The sequence below is a fragment of the Scyliorhinus canicula genome, chromosome 1, assembly GCF_902713615.1.
Source record: "Scyliorhinus canicula chromosome 1, sScyCan1.1, whole genome shotgun sequence".
Taxonomy (NCBI): Eukaryota; Metazoa; Chordata; class Chondrichthyes; order Carcharhiniformes; family Scyliorhinidae; genus Scyliorhinus; species Scyliorhinus canicula.
In genome coordinates, this window is record NC_052146.1 from 57,388,814 (window position 1) to 57,412,347 (window position 23,534).

General features: G+C 46.3%; 1 protein-coding gene across 1 annotated transcript in view; it reads left to right on the top strand.

Annotated features, from left to right (window-relative positions):
• Positions 1–11,668: 11,668 nt before the first annotated feature.
• Positions 11,669–23,534, top strand: part of ksr2 (kinase suppressor of ras 2) — a 592,582-nt gene continuing 580,716 nt past the window's right edge. Inside the window, 1 exon segment of the mRNA XM_038791136.1 lies at positions 11,669–12,096. Within this exon segment, the coding sequence (XP_038647064.1) occupies positions 11,920–12,096 (177 nt within the window). The 5' untranslated portion in view covers positions 11,669–11,919.

Below are 23,534 nucleotides of genomic sequence, written 5' to 3' on the forward strand. Positions count from 1 at the left end.
TTTGCATCATTCGACAATGTCTGACTCCTGCTCAGACTAGCACTTCCCACCGTTCATCTGTGTAATCCCTGCATGCGAGCTGGCCATTCCATCACATGGTGACATTGAATCCCTGGGATGTCAGGGAGGGGGATGGGGGTGGGATGATGTAGAGCCGAGCATTCACTGAACTGGGATCCCTGGATCAAACCCACCCCCAACATCCATCCCCCCCACCCCCTCTGCGGCCAGCCCAGACCAGCCCATCCTTCACACCCTTCTGACAAAGCACCGAGGCAGTTTGTAACGTTGTGCACAGGTATATACAGGTTTGTACACTAGCCCTAAACGCTATACTGAGCCCTGTACCTGTGCCAACTTAACTGGTGACTACTTTGCTGGCCGTACGGGCCCTAATACTATGCCTAGGTGGATCCCCATCCATCAGGAGTGGGGGTGGTCTGCTGTAATTCCTGCCATGTCATCTGGGTCACCTTTGGAGGATGTCTTCTGACACCACCGGGCCTGGTTGGGCCTGGCTGCTGCTCGGGTGTCCTAGGTGGCGTGGTGCTGCCCTGTTCTGCCCACTGCCCACCACATGCGCCAGGGACAGGAGGGAGGGGTCTGAGGCGCTGTGATGTTCCGGAACCTCCCCTGCAGGAGTCACCAGCACAGGCCCCAACAACTTCTCTTTCCCGGTGCCCAATTGCCCCTTGGCTACTCCATGGGATGGGTGTGTGAGCGGAGCTAACCACTGAGGCCCCCCGCCATTGGCGCAGTCAGTTTGGAGGTCCACGCCTTTCCTGACCAGGGTCGTGGCCATGGAGCACAAGGAGCGGACCATCTCCTTCTGAGACTGCGCCACATCATGCTGCGACTGTGCCACCACCTTCTGGGCCTGTGCCATATCAGCCAGCGCCTGGGCAATGCCAAGGCTCTTAGCCAAGGCTCACAATGACTGGGCCATGCTCAGGAGTACCGCTGCAATGTCCAGGTGGCCCTGGCACATGGTTGCCTGTGAGAGGGCAGCCAGGTCCTGGGCCTCGGCCACCGCTCGCACAGAGTGCCCCAGGCCTTGGACATTTTGGCCCATGGTCGAAACATTCAGCCCCAGGAGCTCCACTGCGTTGTCACCCGTGCGGTGTTGGCCTGGGTGGCATGCATGGTCAGCATCCTTTTTCAGCTCCTGCAGGCAGTTGCACCTGCAAGTCCCAGATAGTTGCCGACACCACCTCATCTAGTCCCTGGCTCTGAGACTGCATCTCCATTATAGATGGGACCACCCTTTACAGAAACCTGAAACCCATCCAGACAGCAGCTAGTCCCTGGGGTCATGCCACGGGAGTGCCTACCTGGCACTCACCCTCCCGCCATCCCGGATGGTGACCGAACGCCCACCTTGCACCAGCTGCCAGCACCCATACAGGCTACTCTGACCAGGTGTCCTGGCCACGAAGGCCACCAGCTACCGACCCCCTGTGCTGCATACATCTGACTGTCTAACACTGCATTACCTCTCTCCGCTTCCCCCTACCTCCACCTGCTGTACCATTATATCTGTGTGTGGTGCACACCCAGGCGCCACTTCGCTAAATTACCCAACTGAGGTGAATGTCTCTGGGATGGTGAAGAGTGTTGGAGACACTGTGACGGCAAGTCAGTGTTGCCCTGGACTAGTGCACCAGGGTGTCTCCGGCTGTGGGTAGAGGGCTCCCGTTCGTGTCCGTGTCCTTCGCCACCTTCTCCTGGGGTTGTGGCTTAGTTTGGGGTCGGGGATAACAGAAGGGCCCGGTCATTTTCTTTTAATAAATTTAGAGTACCCAATTCATTTTTTCCAATTAAGAAGCATTTAGCGTGGCCAAGCCACCTAACCTGCACATCTTTGGGTTGTGGGGGCGAAACCATGCAAACACAAGGAGAATGTGCAAACTCTACACGGACAGTGACCCAGAGCCAGGATCGAACCTGAGATGTTGGCGCCGAGGGCTCGCGTCATTGCCAGGTGATCCTGCAAGACACAAGACATGACATATGATTGGACCATGTGTCGTGATGATGGCTGGTGGTAGACGGGGCAGTGTGGGGGGGTGTGTGGGGTGGTGGGGATGGAGGGGGCAGTGCAGAGGGGGGGTGCTGGTGGTGGAGGGAGCAGTGTGGGGGTAGTGGGTGGAGGGGACAGTGTGTGGGGTGGTGAGGGTGAAGGGGGCAGTGGAGGGGATGTGGGGATGGAGGGGGCCGTGTGAGAGGGGGTGTGGGGGTGGTGACAAACATGTCATGGGGAGCCACAAGTCAGCCAGGTCTCATTTGCTCGCCCGACCCAGACCTCTGCCTCGGCGACTGCCCTTTCCTGGGCCTGCCGATCAAGACCAGAACCCACTGCTCTGTTGCGGCGAGGGACCACATTTCCAGAGGTCCCCCTCCGGTCTTCTCCTGCTTCCTACGGTTGTGCGCCGCCTTCTCCTGGCGGGGGTTGGGGGGGTCGGGAGGGAAGAGACAGAAATACAGTGTTGGACAGTCGGACACACGCAGCACAGGGGTTGGGTAGCTTGTGCCCTTCATGGCCAGGGCACCCGGCCATAGCAGCCTTAATGGATGCTGGCAGCTAGTGCAGTGTGGGGGTTCGGTCACCGGGGGTGGGTAGGAGTGGGGCCAAGGGTGTGTGGGACGGAGGTTAGTGCCAGGGGTACAATGTTGCCTACTCACCCTGGCTACCGTGAGGAGGTCATGCAGTTTCTTCCTGCACTGCTGGCCGGTCCTAGTGGTGTTGCCATGGCGCTCACGACCTCTCCCACCTGAGCCCAGGCCCGGTGTACACTGCCACACTCTGTGGATAATATACAGGCCTGGTGCATGGCGGTGGGTGGCAACCGCCTCCCCACCCTGGGGTACAGTGTGGCCCATCTCTTCACCACGGCGTCTAGCAGGGTCTCCAGTTCAGCATCAGTGATTTTTGGTGCCGCTAGTCTGCTCTGCCAAAGGCCCAAAGCAGGAGAACCTCCACAGGCGATTATCGCCAAACTCCACAAATATCAGAGGGTCTGTGCAGCTCGATGCATCGAATGGCTTCCTTCTGCACTGTAGGGATTCTATTCTATGATTAGGACATGGAGCGAATTCTGAACTGTGCAAGAAACACACGCTCCTGTAGGTGGGAAGGACATACAATCTGAATATATCAGGACATTCGGGCCGACCTGACCAAGCTGGGCTGAGCTCAATAGGGCCAAGGCGACTTTATTCAAGAACAAGGTGAGGTTCAGAATGCTGTACACCGCCACACTCTGTGGATAATATACGGCAATAAGGAACATTATTTTAACACGGATGAGTTCATCTAGAAGAACGGGCTGTATCTTCAATCTCCCGAACACCTGCTGGACCTGCTGGAGGGGCTGAGATGTGGAGAAGATAGAGGTATAGTGTGACAAGAAGGGGTGGGGGATGGGGAGAACAAAACGGCCAACATAGTCTTCCTCCAGGAGACACACCTGAGGGAGAAGGACCAACTGAGGGTAAGAAGAAGCTGAATAGGACAGACCTGCCAAGCATGCTATGGACAAGGGGGTGGTCATATTGTTCAGTAAAAGGAATGCCTTTACAGCAACAAATACAGTGATGGACCCAGAGGGACGGTATGTAATGGCCAATGGTGTCCTGGAAGGGGCTTGTGAATGTAAATGCCCCCAGTTGGGATGACACTGATTTCATCAAAAAGACCAAATGGAACAAATGGGGGGAGTGGACCCTTTGAAGTTCACCACCTGAGGGAGAAGGAAATCCACAAAGTATACTCCCTCATTGACTTCTTTGTAGTGGGCAAATCGGTGCTTCCGGGGGGCGGTAAGAGCGGAATATTCCAGAATTGTAATTTATGATCACGCACCACACTACGTGGATGTGTGGCTGGTGATGGGCTGGGCCCAGAGCTCCCCATGGAGAGAGGACACAGCCCTCCCCTCCGACATGTCACAAGTCATCAATCGGCAACCAGAACGGGAAGGTCTCACTCTCACATTCTGTGAGGCACTAGAATTTTCTGGGTTCCTTACAGCACCAACATCAAGGACATCCAACAAATGTAGTTTACTCCTGAGCTCAACAGCAATATATAATCACAGAATCCTTAGAGTGCACAAGGAGGCCATTTGGCCCATCGAGTCTGTACCAACCCTCTGCAAGAGCACACCAACCAGGCCCACTTCCTTGCCTTACCCCAATAACCCGTTAACCTAACGTACACATCCTTGGATACTAAAGGGCAACTTAGAATGGCCAACCAACTTAACCTGCATATCTTTGGACTGTGGGAGGAAACCGGAAGTATTTAATGCCTCAGCATAATGATGAATTGTCGAAGTGGATAATTGTTAATATAGATCTCCTTTTTATTTGAATCACGATTTCCCAGGATCATTCTCCTTTAATTTATTCCATTCCCAGCTATTTTTGTGTTAGTGTTCTCTCTCAGGTACACATCAATAAAACAAAGAAAGCTGCAACAGCCACTCAGATCAAACAATGTAAAACTTCAGCTTCAAAGTTTCACAAGGCATAAGTTGGTTATGTTGTTTGGAGGAGGGGGTTAGAATCCTACTAAGGTTGATGAAAAATAGGTTAATAGTTAAAAAATACTGGAGTTAATTCCAGTTTATGCAAAATTGCAGGGAGTGATGGACAGGAAATCATGGGCCTAATTATCCATCTATTTTTAAAAAATCGATGGAAAATCAGACACTGCTGGCACTGACCTCCCAACTGTTGGGAATCTGGAATGAAATGAAAAGTAAAGAATTGGATAAAAAAGAAACTAATAGAGATTTAGTTGCACTGAGAACATCTGAGATGCAGATTAGCCTAGTAGCATGGTGAAACAGATACTTTGTTAAGCAAATTGGAGACCAGCAGTCTATGGAACTATATCATAACCGCACCCAGTTGCAAAGCAGAGCTCTCTCAGGAGAATAAAGCTGTTGGACAGAAAAAGAAAGCAGCAGAAACCTATCTCTGTGAGACTCCTTAAGTTCTACTTTAAGCTAGACATGTTTGCTAGGTGGATTAGACATTCTGAATTCTCCCTCAGTGTACCTGAACAGACGCCGGAGTGTGGCGACTAGGGGATTTTCACAGAAACTTCACTGCATTGCTAACGAAAGCCTACTTGTGACACTAATAAAGATTATAAATTATTAGTATAAGCTAGAAGGACAGTTTCCCAAAGGAAGCTACAGTTCCTGTGTGGTAATGATTTTCTGGATTTGGCTCATAGTGTTGCTTCGACAAAGGTTTATTCTTGGAATTTAGGAACGTAGATAGATTTGGATTAGGGTGTAACTTAAGTGTACTGTCTGGGTAACTATTATTGTAGTTAATTGTGTGTTTTAAAATGTAATAAATATTTTGTTATTTGAATAATTTAAAACAGGACTGACCCCTTTCTTCGCTGTGTTTAATCTCTTTACTCTTGTTTTTTTTAAAAATTGCAATCTAAATTTTCTGGGATTTGGGATGCCCTCTCATTGAACATCAGTGGTCTTCATAACAAAATTGGGAGTTTCTTTTTCATCCAATTCTTTATTTTAATTTAATTCCAACTTTCTCACACCGACTAGCACTCCCTGAGAATACTACTCCATACTAGATACTAGGTGTGTTGGCATGGTAGATATAAGGGCAAAGGGTGTTTGGTGGAAGGGCAAAGATTGTCATGGAGTGTATGAGGGGCCATGGGGTGGTTACAGGTGTGAGGTGGCTTGGGAGCACATGAATGTGGCATGAAAAGTGGATGGATTTGCTGGACTTGGCTCATAGTGTTAAAAGCGAGAGTGTGGGTTGTGTGTGCTGAGGCAGGAAAGTTCCTTGTTTCGCAAACCCGACCTTTGAAAATGGTCGCCCCAATGTTGGATTTTTGGTCCATGGTGCACGGGCTAGAATAAGAGTTGGAATGGATGTGGAAGCTGCCAGGTGCAGACGCGGGCTGGGCAGAAGGCCTGCCTTGAGGCTTCAGGAATGTGCCCAAAAGTAAAAAAAATAAATCAATACATAAAGCATCCCTCCAGCCCAATAGCAGGGAGAAGCAGGACCTGCTCACTCAGTTCCCTGTGCTCGATGACCTGCTTTGCTCCCATATCACAATTTAAAAATTCACTCTTATTTTCAAATTGTTCCATGACATTGCTTCTTCTTATCTTTGTAACCTCCTCCAGTCTTACATACAAACATATGAATTAGGAGCAGGAATAGGCTCCTTGGCCCCTTGAGCCTGATGTGCCATTCAATAAGATCATGGCTGATCTGTTCTTTCCATTGCACTGCTCTTGTGCATCTTTGATTTTCAGTGCTACATCAATGGCAAACGTGCCTTCACTGCTGGGTGCTGAGCTCTGTAATTTCCTCCCTGAACCACTCTGTTTCTCTTTCCTCTCCACCTTTAAGACACATGTTAAAACCTACTTCTTTGACCAACCTTTTTGTCACCTGTTGTAACATATCCTTGTGTGCTTCAGTGTCAAATTTTATTTCTTAATGCTTGCAGTGAATTCCCTGTGAATATTTTTGGTATTAATGGCACTATATAAATGCATAGTTTTTTTTTGGCAATTATTTTTACTAAATTTTAAACATTTCATACAAAAGAATATAAAATACATAAAACATAACAAACATTGTTTAACAAAATTCCATTAACAAAAGCTTTTTATAAAGATTCTCATCTCTAACCCCTCCCCCACCCCACCCAATGACCTCCCCTGTAAACAAGCCCCCTCCACCCTTAAACTTGAGCAGTGACCAATTCTTTGAAATAAAATATTAATGGTCGCCATTTTCGATAAAACCCCTCAGTCAACCTTCTCAAGGTGCATTTGACCTCTTGAGGCACACTAATTCCATCAAATCACATAGCTGTGACGAAGCCTGTGGTGGTGCCGCCATCTCCAGCCCAATAAGATACGCCTCCAAGCCACCAACAAAACAAAGACTAGGACATCAACCCCTGCTCCCCTCCACAGTTCTAACACTTCGGAGAGCCCAAAAATCGCCACCAGTGGACAGAGTTTCACCTCCACATTCAGGATCGCCGAAATGGTGTCAAAAAAGGATCCCAAAAACTCCACCAGCCTGATGCAGAACCAGAACATGTGCGTGTAATGTGCGGGTCTGCTTGAACAACACGTTCAAGCGGACCCGCACATTACACGCACATGTTCGCACCTATCTTCCGACCCTTCAAACACGCGGCTCATGTTTTAGTGAGGTGAGCTTGTAAAAATACCTTTCGCTGAATGAGACTCATCCTCACACAAGACAACGTCGCATTCACCTTCCTCAATGCCTCATACCACACCCCTTCCTCGAGTATTGGTCCCACCTCCTCCATCCATTTTGCCTGCGTCCCTTCAACCGAACCCAACTCCTTCCCCGCTATACACTGGTACATCCTGAACATAGGGAAGCACAGTGGTTAACACAGTTGCTTCAAAGCTCCAGGGTCCCAGGTTCGATTCCTGGCTTGGGTCACTGTCTGTGCAGAGTCTGCACGTTCTCCCAGTGTCTATGTGGGTTTCCTCCGCGTGCTCCGGTTTCCTCCCACATTCCAAAGATGTGCAGGTTAGGTGGATTGGCCATGCTAAATTGCCCTTAGTGTCCAAAAAGGGTAGGTGGGATTACTGTGTTACGGGGATAGGGTGGAGGCTTGGGCTTAAGTAAGGTGCTCTATCCAAGAGCCAATGCAGACTCGATGGGCCGAATGGCCTCCTTCTACACTGTAAATTCTATGATACCACTCTTCGCCGATTCTGCGCGGGATGAAATCCATTCCAACAAGGTGGACGGCTGAACCACCAGAATGGCCAGAAAAAATTGCTTAATTCAGGTTCGCTCCTAAATCCTTCTGCATCCAAAAGCCCATATTTCTCCTTTAACTCCTCAAAGCTAGTGAACTGTCCCTCCAAAAATAGATCTCCCAACCCTCTCTCCTTCCAAGCACCGAGCCTTGCTAGTTCAAATAAGTGATTGGCATAGATGGGAGCCAGCTGCAATGTTGCCCCAATTTGAAATGTTGGCGGAGCTGTCTCCAAATTTTTAGCGTTGCCACCACCACATGATTTGTTGAATATTTCATTGGCGATACTGGGGGTGGAGCTGTTACCACGCTCTCAAGCTCGGCCCTATAACTGAATATAAATGCAAAGTTTAATAAAATTAATTGTGTTAACCAATCCATATGACTCCTGTGCCTAATTGCGAGAGGAAAGAGAGACATGTACATGCACTAAGAAACCCAGTAAAAGAGCAATTGGAACACTACTCAGAATATTCAAAGGAAAGCCAGATGCCTAATTTCATAATGGAAGTAGAATTAGCTTCTCCTTTCCCCCCGTTTGTGATACACATGGAGATTTAACTATTTAAGTAGCAATTATGCACAAGGACCATATTTACTTATTTATTAGCAGTTACTCAGTGCTTCTTATTCTCCAGGAACCAATCAGAAGCACTTAAATTAACAGGATTTACAGTTTGAATAGTTTAAAAAGTCTGCATGTAAAAAACTGGTATCAGCAAAAGTGACCACATGGCTTTTGGATTTTTCTAAAACTACAAAAAATTCATGGTTCTCTTTTATGAAAGGAGACCTGTTGTCTACCATACCCCTATATGTCCCAATGTGGTTGACTCTTATGTGCTTTCCGAACTGATCTGCAAACCACTCAGTTGTCAGTGCAACAAGGAATGGGCGATAAATGCTGATCCCCACATTCTGAGAATTGTTTAAAAAAATCTATGTCCCCCATTTCCAAATCCTTTCACTGACCATGTGCACCCATCTCACACATCCTAGCATCCATTCTGCGTAACAATGTGACCTCAGCTGCTGTGGGTAATGTCATGCAAGCTTCACTGGTGTATTATAATGACACATTTATGTTGTCTTTAAATACTGTTACACAAGGTCAGAAATTAAATGTTTATGTTTATGACCTGGTAAAAAATAATAAATTTTATATTTCTTTGTAAATAAACATGAATCAGATTACAATACCGCATCAACAGACAGCAATCTGTCAGGATAGGCAACAGCACCTTCTCCACATTAGTCTTCAACACCGAGGCCCTACAAGGATGTGTGCTCAGTCCTGTACTGTACTCCCTATACACACATGACTGTGTGGCAAGATTTAACTCCAACTCAATCCATAGGTTTGCGTATGATACGACTGTGGTGGGTAGTATCTCAAACAACGAAGAATCAGACTACAGAAGGGAGATAGATCACTTGGTTGCATGGGTTACCGAAAACAACCTCTCTCCAAATGTCGGAAAGATTAAGGAACTGATCATCGACTTCATGAAGCGTAGCACGACACCCCTCCTCCCCCCCCCCCCCCCCCCCCCCCCAACTGCCTGCATCAATGGCTCCGAAGTGGAGATGGTCGATAGCTTTAAGTTCCTGGGGGTCACCATCACCAACAATCTGTTCTGGTCCACTCACGTTGATGCAAAAGTCAGGAAAGCCAAACAACATCTCTGCTTCCTATGGAAGCTGAAAAAAGTTGGCATGTCTGCATCGACTCATAAACTTATACAGATGTGCCATAGAGAGCATCCTACCTGGCTGCATCACAGCTTGGTATGGCAGCTGCTCGGCCCAAGATCGCAAGAAATTGCAGAGTGTGGTGAACTCAGCCCAACGCATCACACAAGCTTGCCACCCTCACATTGATTGTGTCTACACCTCCCGCTGCCTCAGGAAGGCAGACAGCATTATCAGAGACACCTCCTACCCAGGCATTGTGTTCTTCCAGACCCTTCCATCAGGCAGAAGGTACAGAAGTCTGAAGACCCGCACATCCAGACATAGGGACAGCTTCTTCCCCACAGCTACTAGACTCCTCAATGACTCTCCCTCGGACTGATCTGTTCTCTGCAAGAACACTATTCACCACGCCCTATGCTGCTCTTGCTCATGTGTTTGCTTTGTTTGGCCCTTCTCTGAACTGTAACCGATCACTGTTTGTCAATGTACCATTTGTCAACTCTGTCAATTATTCTTTTCACTGTTCTTCAGTACATGTAACAATAAAGCAAATCAAATCAAACAATAATTCACAACTGCACAATACTCCATTTACAAGCATGATGTAATACTGTATGTGCAAATAGTCTATGCAGAAAACCGAACCCTTTTTGTGCTAAAATGAGCTCCTGACTAAGAATATATGAAAGCCATGAAATGAGAGACTATTTGTTCCATCTTTAGTATAGATGCATAATACAGTATTTAATCATTTGAGGGATGGTTCTTCAGAAATAATGCCCCATTTTCAAAGGTGTATGCAAATCTTGAATATCTATCCATCTACACACCAGTGACATAAATAAGGATGTTCCCAGGTGGTTTAAACACTTATTTTTGATCCCTACTTTTGAAATCATGTACCTTTGGTCGTTTGAAAAAACACAGAAATGATGGATGTCATTCCAGAACTAGTTAGTTTTGCAATTTGGCCAGTGGAAACCGATTACTTAGGTTTGTGCTTGTTTACTGTAACTTTTCTATTACAGTGAGTAATAGAAAAGTTATTGATAGACAAGCAACAGAGACTGGTGCTAGGATTTTGTGTTTTAGAGCTTTTAGTGGCCTACACTAATTTTTATTTTCTTATTTTAAAAAAATATTAGATTAATGCAAGTAATAATGCTTAGATTTAAACCTTATTGTGAATTTACAATTTGAAAAATAGCCTTTTTGAAGTTGTTTTATTATATTTAATCTTATTTCCACCTATCTTTTTAGCTGTTTTATGTAGTGAACACGTCAATTACTGATCCATTGCTACACAGGGAAACTAAATGTTCCAATCTCACCTGAGGTTTGAAACTGTACAAAATAATTTTGTGCTTACAAGTTAAATATGCTTTTATCATTTATATCAGTGTTCTAGAATGCATTTACACTATATGCTTAGTGTTGGTGTGAAGCACTTCCACTTCATGCCCTGAGCACTGATGCTGAACCCATGAGGTATAAGAATGAGGGCCCAGCTTGTGTCTAAAGTGAAACTCCCTGGAGGAGGGTACTTCACATATCTTGCCTTTTCCAACAGGTAATCAACTGTGGTAATTAAAGAACCCTCTGTTTTTAGCTTGCAATTACATCATAATTGTAGCGTCGGTGGGAAATGAAGTGGTCTTGCAGTTCCTCTCCAAATGAAATACAAATGTTCCCCAAAAGACTTAGCGAATCACCGAGCTCCTGCTCATCTTCCCAATGAAAATAAGTTCAGCGTCTGCCAGTCTCTAGTCTCAGCTAGTTGTCATTAGTAAGGATTGTGAATATATTTAGATTTTAGAATAGTTGCAAAATGCACTACCAGCCCACATAATAGAGGCAGATATTTCCATTTTCGGTGGTTTTCATTGCGATGTGGCCCACACGTGAAAATATCTGCCAGCTTGTAAAGCGGCACATTAGCTGGGCATGAAAGGCAGAATTGAGTGAAAGACGCCGACGTTGTTTGCGCTGGAGAAACCAACAGCAAAACGCGTGAAAGACGAGCGGAATTAAGAGCAACCGGGGCTGACAGTAGAAGTTTCTTTCGCTGTTTGCGAGCTTTTTTCTGCAACAATTTCAATCTCGCGAGAGCTGGCGCACTGCCTCCCTCCCTTTGATTGACAACCAAGATGTCGGTGGAGAAAGAGCTCCCCGGTGCAAGCTGTTGGGAACGGCGACAACAAACACCTGCAGCAGAAGCGCGCAGCTCTCCATAGCATCAGCAGCACAAGCTGCTCTACCGAACAAGGCCACTGTCTCTCCCATCAAATTCCACCCAGTCGCATGGAGCCAATTTGAAATATATATATTTAATTCCCTCAGATTTATTATTCAGTTCTTGGCTGCCCTATAATAATATTATTTTTTAATATTAATAATTTCCAGCCATGGATGAAGATAACACGGCAAAGAGCGAAGAACAGCATCTAACTTTGCAGAAAGCATTGCAGCAATGCGAATTGGTCCAAAATATGATAGACATCAGCATCTCCAGTCTGGAAGGGTTAAGGACTAAATGTGCCACATCAAATGACCTCACGCAAAAAGAAATAAGAACACTGGAGGTAAGGAAATTAGGATTTTAAAAAATGAATTAAAATGTTTGACCCCCCCCCCCCCCTCCTCCCAAAATAATTATTTGTATCTGCATTGAATTTTAAATAAAATGATGGAAGCTTGACACATGAAGAAGGCTGGCAGCAGGCTAGGTGTCTGCTGTATTTTGTTTATATACAATGGTGTGTGCAGTGTTATAAATTAAGGAGCTGCAGCAGAATGAAGTGAGCCTGCGCATTCTGCAGGTGGTGGGTTCTGTGTTATAATTGTTAGTATTATTTATTTATTTACACTCATTTAAAAAAATGAATACGTGTCGTTTCCAGCAATCCTGAATCCCACCTTTGCATCGATGGTTCCTGATAAGGACGTCGATCAAAGCTGGATAACAAAAGCGGTGATTAAAAAACAGTGCACTTTATCTATCTATGCTCGGCTCAAGATGAATTGCAAACCGTTACATGGCCATAATTGATCATATATGGTGGTATATTTGCAAGGCGCCCTGCCTTTGTATGGTCCTGACATTAGCGGGCAGGGATACTAGCTGCCTGGCGTCCTTCTCATGTACAACACATGGTGACTGGGACCAGTCACATTGATGGTGCGTGCGTTCGTAGGTGGGGAATTTTTCGGTTCTTAACTTCACATGGATTCAAATGACTGCGCCATTGAAGTGTGACTTATTTCTGTAGTACCGAAACATTATGGTCGGTTCAGCTTTCGACTTGTCTTAAATTGAAATGTCGTAAAATTCTTATGTTAAAAACATGCCCGGTTTCCATTTCAAAGAACCTGTGATCAGATTGACTTTAGACTTCCTTCAAAAGGTCACACATCGAGATACAAACTTGCAGGCGGTGCTTGGCTAGTGCACCGGGAATGGAATTCACATTAATTTTCCAGGCAGCGTATTGATGTTCTCGCTGCACAGCTCCTGCATTATATTGGGGACTCCATGTAATATTGCAGATTACACGTTTCTGAAGCTGCACCAATGTTTGACGCGGATTGCTTTACAATATTTCTAGCAGCACTGTATCTCTGAGCGCTGGATGATCCCAGTTACGTTATCCTTGGGCGCTCTATCTTCCCCGAGGCATAGATAGCAACGCTCAATAGCCCCTCCATCGGCACGGGGCGGGGGGGGGGGGGGGGAAGAGAGAGATGGACGGAATTCCAGAAAGTGCATCAGCATATTGTTTGGAATTAGATGTCGAAGTTTCTCAAGCTATGCAGAGGGCGAGAGCACGGCGCTTGACTCCTCGTGTAACTGGCGACATCTACTGTTCGCCGTGTCTCCCCGAAGCTACTGCAATAAAAAAAACCCTACACATACAGAGAGATAGCATGCTGGTCAAAACCCATCCGAATGAAATCCTCGACCACGGGCCGTGGTTTGAACCCGCATGGATTGCGACGGTCTACGAAATGGCTAACCTGAACTAAACTGCAGAAGGTGATGGGCATCAATAGCCCACTGAAATGTTCATGTCAGTTTAAAAAAAAAACATTTTTTTGCAGTGAGCAATCAGAAATCAGTGAGGTTTTTGTTTGCAACTTCGAAGCTGATAAACGATTTTGCTGATGGATTCATCTGTTCATTTCCTGAACGATTAATCTATTTTCCACCTTAGACTTCGCAGAAAAGTATTATTTAAACTTGGTTAATATTTTTTTAAATACAAGCCTAAGTAACTTACACAGACCCCATGCGTTGGACCAATCACGAGTCTCGAATAATTATAGTCCCACAGCTGTACAAATACGTTTAAAGGTATCTTCTTGATATTTTATGAACCTGTCGCAGATGAAAGATTTTTTTTTGAAAGTGTTTAGGAGCTGATAAATTTGGGGTTGCTTTGAATGAGACTTCTTACCTTTTCGCTAAACTGGCAGCGATCATTTTCTTTCTATTTTCGGTTCTAAGTAGCATAAGCGGTGAGAAAGTTAAGGAATTGATGGCAGTTGACCTAAAATGGGGAGTGTGTTGCAATCTTCCATATGCAAATTTAGTTAAAAAAGCATTTGCTACTCGTTACTTCGAGCCACCAGTGCGAGCCCTCCCTCCCTTGAAGGGTTGGATGTGTAACGAAGTGTGGTTTAGAAGCAGGCTGTGTTGCCCACGCTTTAGTTTGTAGTCCAAGTTCCCGAACTCATCTCGGACAGATATGCACGCAAAGTGAAGTCAAAAAGATGCAATGAGGCCAGGTCCTATCATACTTCGATTGGCAGCACAGCATCTACAGAATGACTAGGTGCAGCGCTCTTCCGTGCACTTAAAGAACACCAGTCAAATATATATCATCACAACAGCCTGACCACAGAGCCCTTAGCATCGTCAGACGTAGGATGTGCTAAGAACACTGCTTTGCTTCGTTCTAAAATTAGTGCAGGTTTCCAGTTACCATGGTGTAAAATTGGAAGCTAAGTGTCTATTTTCACACGACTTACATGGCTACATATAATTAGCAGGAAAACAATCTTAAAATGCTCATGGATTGGTGGATATTTCGATCAAAATAGCAAAGAATATGTTCCCCTTATTAAATATGGTGGCCCATTGGTATCACACTTTAGGGTACATGGTGCTGCAGAGTAATAGTTTCCCTGCTGGGAAACCACCTGAGTCATGCTATTATGTCTCTTAAACACATGAAGAGGGCATTCATAGAATCTTTATAGAATCATAGAATCCCTACAGTGCAGAACGAGGCCAATAGGCCCATCGAGTCTACACCGACCCTCCGAAAGAGCACGTTACCCAGGCCCACTCCCTCGCCCTACCCCTGTAACCCCGTATTCCCACCTAACCTTTGGACACTAAGGGACAATTTAGAATGGCCAATCCACCTGACCTGCTCATCTTTGGACTGTGGGAGGAATCGGAGCACCTGGAGAAAACACACACACACACACACACACACACACACGAGTCACTCAAGGTTGGAACTGAACCTGGGTTCTTGCCGCTTTGAGGCAGCAGTGCTAACCACTGTGTCACCATGCCATCCAACTCACCATTCATCAACCATATTCTATTAACTCCATGTTATTACAATTATGCAGCTCTTCCCATGTTCCACTGCCTGGTTGGTGCTCTGTAACTACAAAGCTGAAATAATAAATCTGTTTATTGCTGTGGGCGGAGAGAGATGTGGGATAATTTCTCCCTATCACGCCTTTCGGCTGACCGCAACAAGATATATTTTTTCAGAGGAGTGCTTTAGCCCCTTGAATAATGTGACTTATAAAAACAGAGACAAACAGGCTTTCGTGTAAGTTTAAATCAAAAGTACGGATCTACAATACCTGAAATGTTAGTACAGCAAACACCCAATCCTAATTAACATCGATACACATATGCATGAAAAAGTTTATTTCTAAATATGTTTTTCATATTTTGCACCAGCCTGCATGAGGGACCTTATCAAATGCTATATTAAAATCCATGTAGACAACATCCACAACCCTTCCCTCATCAATCGTTTTTGTCACCTCAAAAAACTCAACTAAATTAGTGGGACATGACCTCCCTCGTACAAAACCATGCTGTCAGTTACTAATAAGACCATTCACTTCCAAATGTGCACAGATCAGGGGCTGGATTCTCCGCACCCCAATGCTAAAATCGCATTCGATGATGGGACGGAGAATCCAGTTTCCCACATGAAATCGGGACCGGCGCCGGTTCAGTGATTATCCGCCCCCTGAAAAGCCGATTATTCACCACCAGAGGCCATTGCCAGAGGCCTGCCCTGCAATTCTCTGCCCCTGACCGGCCGAATTCCCGACGGCATGGACCACTCATGGTCCTGCTGTTCTGGATACTCGCAAGGCAGCAGCGGACTCGGTCCCCGGCCGCCACAGTCGGAGGCGGGCCGATTGAAGGGCAGGGGGGGGCCTCATTTGGGACTGGGGTATTTTTGAGCGGGATGTCCGGGTCGGGCGCACGGCCGATCGGGGGCACTATTTTCACAGTTGCATGCGCAGCCTCTGATCCGGAAGTGCGGCGGGCCATATCGGCAGCTGGAGCTGCAAGCACCACGACAGCTGCCTGCTAGCCCCTGCAAGGCTGTGAATCTGTGGCCTTTTGACGCCAGCTGTTCTGGCATAAAAGACCACGGTTTTCACAACGGCGTGGGGACATAGTCCCTGAAACAGAGAATCTAGCCCCTTATCTCTGAGAATATTTTCCAACAATTTCACTATCTCTGACGCCAAGCTCACTGGCCTATAATTACCCGGGTTATCCTTGCAACCCTTCTTAAATAATGGTACAACATTGGCTATCCTCCAATCCTCTGGGATCTCACCTGTGGCCAATGAGGACACAAAGATTTCTGTTAGAGGCCCAGTGATTTCATCTTGGTCTCCCTCAGTAATCTGGGATAGATGCCATCTTGCCCTGGGTATTTGCCTACCTTAATGCTTTTTAACACACCGAACACCTCCTCCCTCGTAATAACAACCTGTTCTAAAGTGTTTATGTATCCTCCTGAGACACCACCAATCAACGTGTCCCTCTCCTTTGTGAAAAACGGTGCAAAATACTAATTAAGCATCTCACCTCCTTTGGTTTTACACTTAATTTCCCTCCTTTGTCTTTGAGTGGACCAACTCTTTCTCTAGCTACCACCTTGTTCCTAATATATGTATTGTTGCCTTTCTTTTCCGGTCTTTTCCTGTGGCCCTGTTCCAATTATGGCAATCAGTGAGTTTTTAAAAAATAATTTTAGAGTGCCCAATTAATTTTTTCCAATTAAGGGGCAATTTAGCGTGGCCAATCAACCCAACCGGCACATCTTTTTGGTTGTGGGGGCGAAACCCACTCAAACACGGGGAGAATGTGCAAACTCCACACGGACATGCAAACTCCACACGGACAGCAATCAGTAAGTTTGCCCTCCTTTCTTTTGATATCTATGTTCTAATGCTCAGAGTTGTCAGGTGTCAAATGATACCACCACAAGGATCAACCGGCTATCGATCAAAGAGCCAAACACCAGTTTGTTAGTTCAAGGTCAAGGGTACTTTATTTACACACAATTAGTCATGCAACATAAACACTACTAGTTAACCACACATATCAACTAAGGCAACCTGTACTTAACTTCAGGCACCCGGCTTAGGTCAGAAGAACAGTGGCCGCTGTCCGATTCTGGATCTATTGAGTCTGGAGAAGTAACTGCTGCTCAGTTAGGCTCATCCTTCTGGTAGCGAGCGTTGAACTTGGACTTGCTTCTGACGGTGCTACGATTGGAGATGGACGTTGCCGGGGCGGCAGGACCAAAAGAGGACGAACATATGGCAAACTCTCTTCTTATACTTGGGGGGTGTTCGCGCTCTTTCAGGCAGTCCTTCAGTTTGGATCGCACTAATTGGGGTCTGTTCGATTCCTAACCAATAAGTGGGGGGATCTGAATGGCTGGGTGTGTCTCAAGTGGTCACTGACCCCGTTGTTTACGCTTCCCCTCAACAGGAAGTGGCGGCGAAATGTCTGTGACTGTACCGGTCGCTCGAGTACCAGTCCTTTTGTTTTGGTGAAGCTGGGCCATCAAATGCTAATCAGCCCATCAAAATTCTAATTGGTCGGAGTTTCGATACCGTCTGGACTTCTTGCTTGCAAATATATATTTCAGGCTCTGAGTCTGCCTGAGTCTTGCCTTGTCCATTTTACCCGCTAGGCTTTGCAAGTTTCTCTGTCCCTAGTTGTAAGTTGTAAGTCCCAGATGGCTACAGTGTAAAATGCCTTGTCATTCTTCTTAATTGTGTCTGGCAAGGACATTTTGCGACTCCTTTTTGCCCTCCTAACTTCCTGCTTGAGCTCTTTTCTACTTTCCTTGTGTTTCTCAAGTCCGTCATCTGTTTTTAGTTGCCTGTACCTCATGTATGCATCTTTTTTCTTTTTGACAAGATTCACAATTTCCCTGGTCATTCATGGTTCTTGAATCCTACTTTCTTTTTACCTGGACATGCCTGATCTGCACTCCCATCAACTGCTCCTTGAAAGACTCCCACATGCCAAATGTGGATTTACCCTCAATCGGCCTTCCCCAAATTTCGCACATTAACCCTCGGACAACACTCGTCCTTTTCCATGAGTATCCAAAAGCTTACGGAATTGTGATCACTGTCCTCCACTGCAACTTTGATGAATTGGGCGGGCTCGTTTCCTAGTACTAGGTCCAGTATGGCCTCCTCTCTAACCAAAGAGAAAATGCTGGAAAATCTCAGCAGGTTGGGCAGCATCTGTAGGGAGAGAAAAAAGCTAACGTTTCAAGTCCAGATGACCGTTTGTCAAAGCTGCCAGACCTGCTGAGATTTTCCAGCATTTTCTTTTTGGTTTCAGATTCCAATATCCGTTGTAATTTACTTTTATATAGCCCCTCTCTAGTCAGACAATCCACATATTCTTCCAAAAAATTCTCTTGGACGCACTTAACAAATTCCTCATCATCCAGACCCCTAACCCTAAGGGATATCCAGTCAATATGAGAAAAATTAAAGTCTCCCACTACAACAACCCTTTTATTTCTACATATATCCAGAATCTGCTTACATATATGTTCTTCAACTTCCTGTGGGCTGTTGGGGGCCTGTTGTACACCATCATCATAGTGACTGCCCCCTTCCTGTTTCTGAGTTCGACCCACAGTGCCTCGTTACTTGATTCTTCCATGGTGTCCTCCCTCTTAACAGCTCTAATATATTCTCTAACCAATACTGCAACTCCCCGACCTCTTTTACCTTCCTCCCTGTCTCGCCTAAAACACCAATTCCTTGAATATTTAGCTGCCAGTCCTGTCCCTTTTTTAACCAAGTCTCCGTCACAGCAACCACATCCAAGTTCCGCACGTGAATCAAGGCTTTAAGTTCATCTGTCTTATCTGTTATACTCCATGCATTGAAGCAGATACACTCCAGGCCCACTGAGTTCGACCTCCACCAGTCTGCCCTTCCTCTTAGCCAGCCTGGCCCTTGTACCAGGCTCATCCCCAGTCTCTACACTTCCTGGCTTACCGTTCTGAGTGTAGACCCGAAGGATTTTTATTTGATGCGCTGAAGATAAATTAAAGCCGGAGGCTTTGGGTGATGGATTCAGGCTAGTTTGCCCTTAATTACAGCAACATTCTAGGAATCCAGTCAAAGTTGGTCAAGCCCCAGTAGCAATAAACTATGCCCTGCAGGTAACATGAATAAGCCCCAATTCTCAGCCGAAGGTGACTTTTGAGGCAGGGTCCTCCCTTGTGCTGGGTAAGAGATGACATTCCTCTAGTTTTTGTATCCCAGACTGACTTGTTCTGGCCTGTTCTTGTGGATTAGTAAGATACTTCCAGGTTTCTTCTATCACAAGCCAGTTTCTGTCATACAACAGTATCAATGTTTTTTATTGTCCAAAAAATGGGTTGAGAGCTGATCAATTTATCCATGCAATGGAGGGTATTTGAAAACACATCACAATCCCAACCATGAATAGCCTCTGAAATATTTTTATTTGTAATTCCATCTTCATGGGGCCAGCGTGTCTAACAGTCATTGTTATTTTAAGATAAAAGCAAAATATTGTGGCTGCTGGAAATCTGAAATGAAAGCAGAAGGTGCTGAAAAAATGCAGCAGGTATGGCAGCATCTGTGGAGAGAGAGTCGGAGAATCGCTCGGGGCCGCCGAAAACCCGCCCCCGCCGTGGCAGAAATTCTCCGCCACCCGGGAATTTGTGGGGGCGGGAAACGCACCGCACCGAGCAGCGAGCCCCATGCGGCGATTCTCAGGCCTGCGATGGGCCGAAGTCCCGTCGCTGGGAGGCCTCTTCCGCCGCCGAGGTTTGAACCACCTCTGGTGGCGGCGGGATCGGCGGCGCGAGCGGGCCCCCGGGGTCCTGGGGGGGGGGGGGGCGCGGGGCGATCGTACCCCGGGGGTGCCCCCACGGTGGCCAGGCCCGCGATAGGGGCCCACCGATCGGCGGGGGGGCCAGTGCCGTGGGGGCACTCTTTTTCTTCCGCCGCCGCCACGGCCTCCACCATGGCTGACGCGGAAGAGAATCCCCCATCGTCACCACCGGCGCATGCGCGAACCGGCCAGCCCCGGCGGCGGGCTTCAAAGGCCGCTGGTGCCGGTTTTGGCGCCAGTCGGCGTGGTGCCAACCGCTCCGGCGCGGGCCTAGCCCCTCAATGTGAGGGCTTGGCCCCAAAAGTGCAGAGAATTCCGCACCTTTGGGGAGGCCCGATGCCGGAGTGGTTGGCGCCACTCCGCTACACCGGGACCCTCCGCCCCGCTGGGTAGGGGAGAATCCCGCCCCATGTTTCAAGTCCAATATGCCTCTTAATGAGAGTTAAAGAGAGGAAGAAATGTGATGAATTTTATGCTGTTTAGGAGCGGGTGGAGCAGGTGGAGCAAAGTAGGTGGGTGGGAACTAGGAGAGATTGGACAAATATGTTATGTGTCCAAGGTTTAAAAAAAAAATTCAAGTTGGTTTGAGATTTATTTGTTTCAAACAGACCAACAAATAGGGACAAAAACATTACCTCTGTCCCCTTCAATGGCAGAGGTAAACTTTATATTTAAAATATTTTTGACAAACTGGGGAATAGATTAGACCATAAGACCATAAGATATAGGAGCAGAATTAGAGTACTCAGCCCATGGAGTCTGCTTCGCAATTCAATCATGGCTGATATTTTCTCATCCCCATTCCCCTGCCTTTTCCCCATAACCCCTGATCGCCTTATTAATCAAGAACCTATCTATTTCTGTCTTAACGACACTCAGTAATTTGGTCTCCACATTCTGCGGCAAAGAGTTCCACAGATTCACCACCCTCTGGCTGAAGAAATTCCTCCTAATCTCTGTTTTAAAGGATTGTCCCTTTAGTTTGAGATGGTGCCCTCTGGTTCTAGTTTTTCCTACAAGTGGAAACATCCTCTCCACGTCCACTCTATCCAGGCCACGCAGTATCCTGAAAGTTTCAGTAAGATCCCCCTCATCCTTCTAAACTCCAACAAGTACAGACCCAGAGTCCTCAACCGTTCCTCATACAACAAGTTCTTCATTGCAGGGATCATTCTTGTGACCCTCCTCAGGACCCTTTCCAAGGCCAGCACATCCTTCCTTAGATATTGGCCCAAAACTGCTCACAATACTCCAAACAAATGGGGTCTGACCAGAGCCTTAGCCATCCTCAGAAGTACATCCATGGTCTTGTATTCTAGCCCACTTGATATGAATGCTAACATTGTGTTTGCCTTCTTAACAGCCCACTGAACCTGCACATTAACCTTAAGAGAATCATGAACAAGGACTCCCAAGTCCCTTTGTGCTTCTGATTTCCTAAACATTTCCCCATTTAGAAAATAGTCTATGCCTAAATTCCTCCTTCCAAAGTGCATAACCTCACACTTTTCCACATTATATTTTATTTGCCACTTCATTGCCCACTCTCCTAGCTTTTCCAAATCCTTCTGCAGCCCCCTTGCTTCCTCAATTCTACCTGTCCCTCTACAGATCTTTGTATCATCTGCAAACTTAGCAACAGTGCCTTCAGTTCTTTCTTCCGAGATTGCTTGCCATTCCCCTCATTGTGGGGAATAAGACTGAAAAAGGAATGGGATGAATAACTAAACCAAAAGCAATTTGCTTGACGCTCAGGATTTTAAAAACAGATTTGTAGAGTTACATTATTGTGATTTACTTATTTAGGCCTGCTCAAAACAATGTGATATTTCTGATTAAGATATGCTACCATTAGCCATTCTAATACTCTTCCAAAGAGGGATTCATTTTTAGGGCATATCTGGTTGAATAATACGGGTGGGTGGTGGTGATAGTGGTGGACAGCTTGCTCCCTGGAAGCAAAGTTGGCGTAGACGGCCTGCCTCACAGCCATGCACTGCAGGCAGGCTTAACAAGGGCCAAGTGAGACTTTTGCCCCTCAGTGGGGAGCAAGTCCTGTCCTCTGGAGCAATTGGCTGGCACTTTCATCAGTCCCGACAGCGCCTACAGCATATCAGTGGCTGCTGTTGGACAGAAACAAGAGGAGGAAGAAGGCCCATGAATCCCCAAAGTTGGTAAGTCCAGGATCTTGGGCAGGGAAGATTTGGTAGGTCAGGGTGGGTGGCAGCAGGAGGTGGCGGAGGGCGGAGGACAGTGGGAGCTGGGTGTAAGGTTGCAGGACATTAGGAAGAAAGGGGGAAGGGGTTTCCATCTTAGGTGGGCTGCCCCCCAATCTGCAAAGGGCAGGCCCCGAAGATCAAACTCTCCACCCTTCCTTCTTGCCCTTTGGTGAATGTAAAGAATCAAACTGCTCGTTACCATCCGATTGCACACGGCAGGTGTTTTATGGTAACAAGCCTAATTGATCCTTGATTACCTATATAAATATGGCATGTGGGCTGTCAATTTTGGTAACCACTCAAGCCCTCATATTATGAGGGTGAGCTTGGAGGTGGATAGAATATGGTGGGCTGAGCACCTTCCCCTTTTTTACATGCCACCCCCGGCTCCCTTGTGGGATCATGGTCAGTGGAGGCAAGTAAAATGCAGCCTAATAGGATGATGCATCAGTGCAAGAATAAAATAATTCTGTGTTGCTGGAGGTATTATCTTTCAGGTGAATTGTGAAGCTACATAGACGTACAAGATTACATGGCACTGTTCAAAAAAGAGCAATTTTCCCAGTTTCCTTGCTAACATTTAAAATTTAACCAAAACCACCAAAAACACATGAGCATTTATTTGCCATTTGTGGAATCTTGCAGTGTGCTGATTGGCTGCTATATTTACCTATATAACAATATTGAATACAATTTAAGAAGTAATTGAATGGTTCTGAAGCATCTGGGGAACTATATGAATGCAAGCATTTTCTATTGGTGTAGAAGCAAACACTGAAAATATTTAGCAGCAGAGTTGTGAGAAACTCAGCTTCTTGGACTTTTCCTACTTTTTATTGCATAAACATTGCATAAACATAAACATCATGTCATGGATACAATAGGTATTGTTGTGAACAAATACTTTTTAAACATGCTTTCGGAACAAAATGTAGACATTGAAATTTTAATAATGGATTTGCATAATTTTATAGCGCACAAGGAGGCCATTGAGCCCTTCATGCCTGTGTGGCTCTTTGAAAGAGCTATCCAATTAGTCTCACTCCCAGCTGTTACCCCAAAGCCTGAACAAATTTCAGCCTTCCGAGTATTTATCTAATTCCCTTTGAAAGCTATCCTTGGAACTGCTTGCACCATCCTTTCAATACTAACCAGATCATTGAATCATAGAATTCCCACAGTGCAGAAGGAGGCAATTTGACCCACTGAGTGTGCATCGACCCCGTGAAAGAGCACCCCACCTAGGCCCATTCCCCCACCTTTTCCCCCTAACCCAGTAACCTCACCTAACCTTTAATGAAAATCGCTCATTGTCACAAGTAGGCTTCAAATGAAG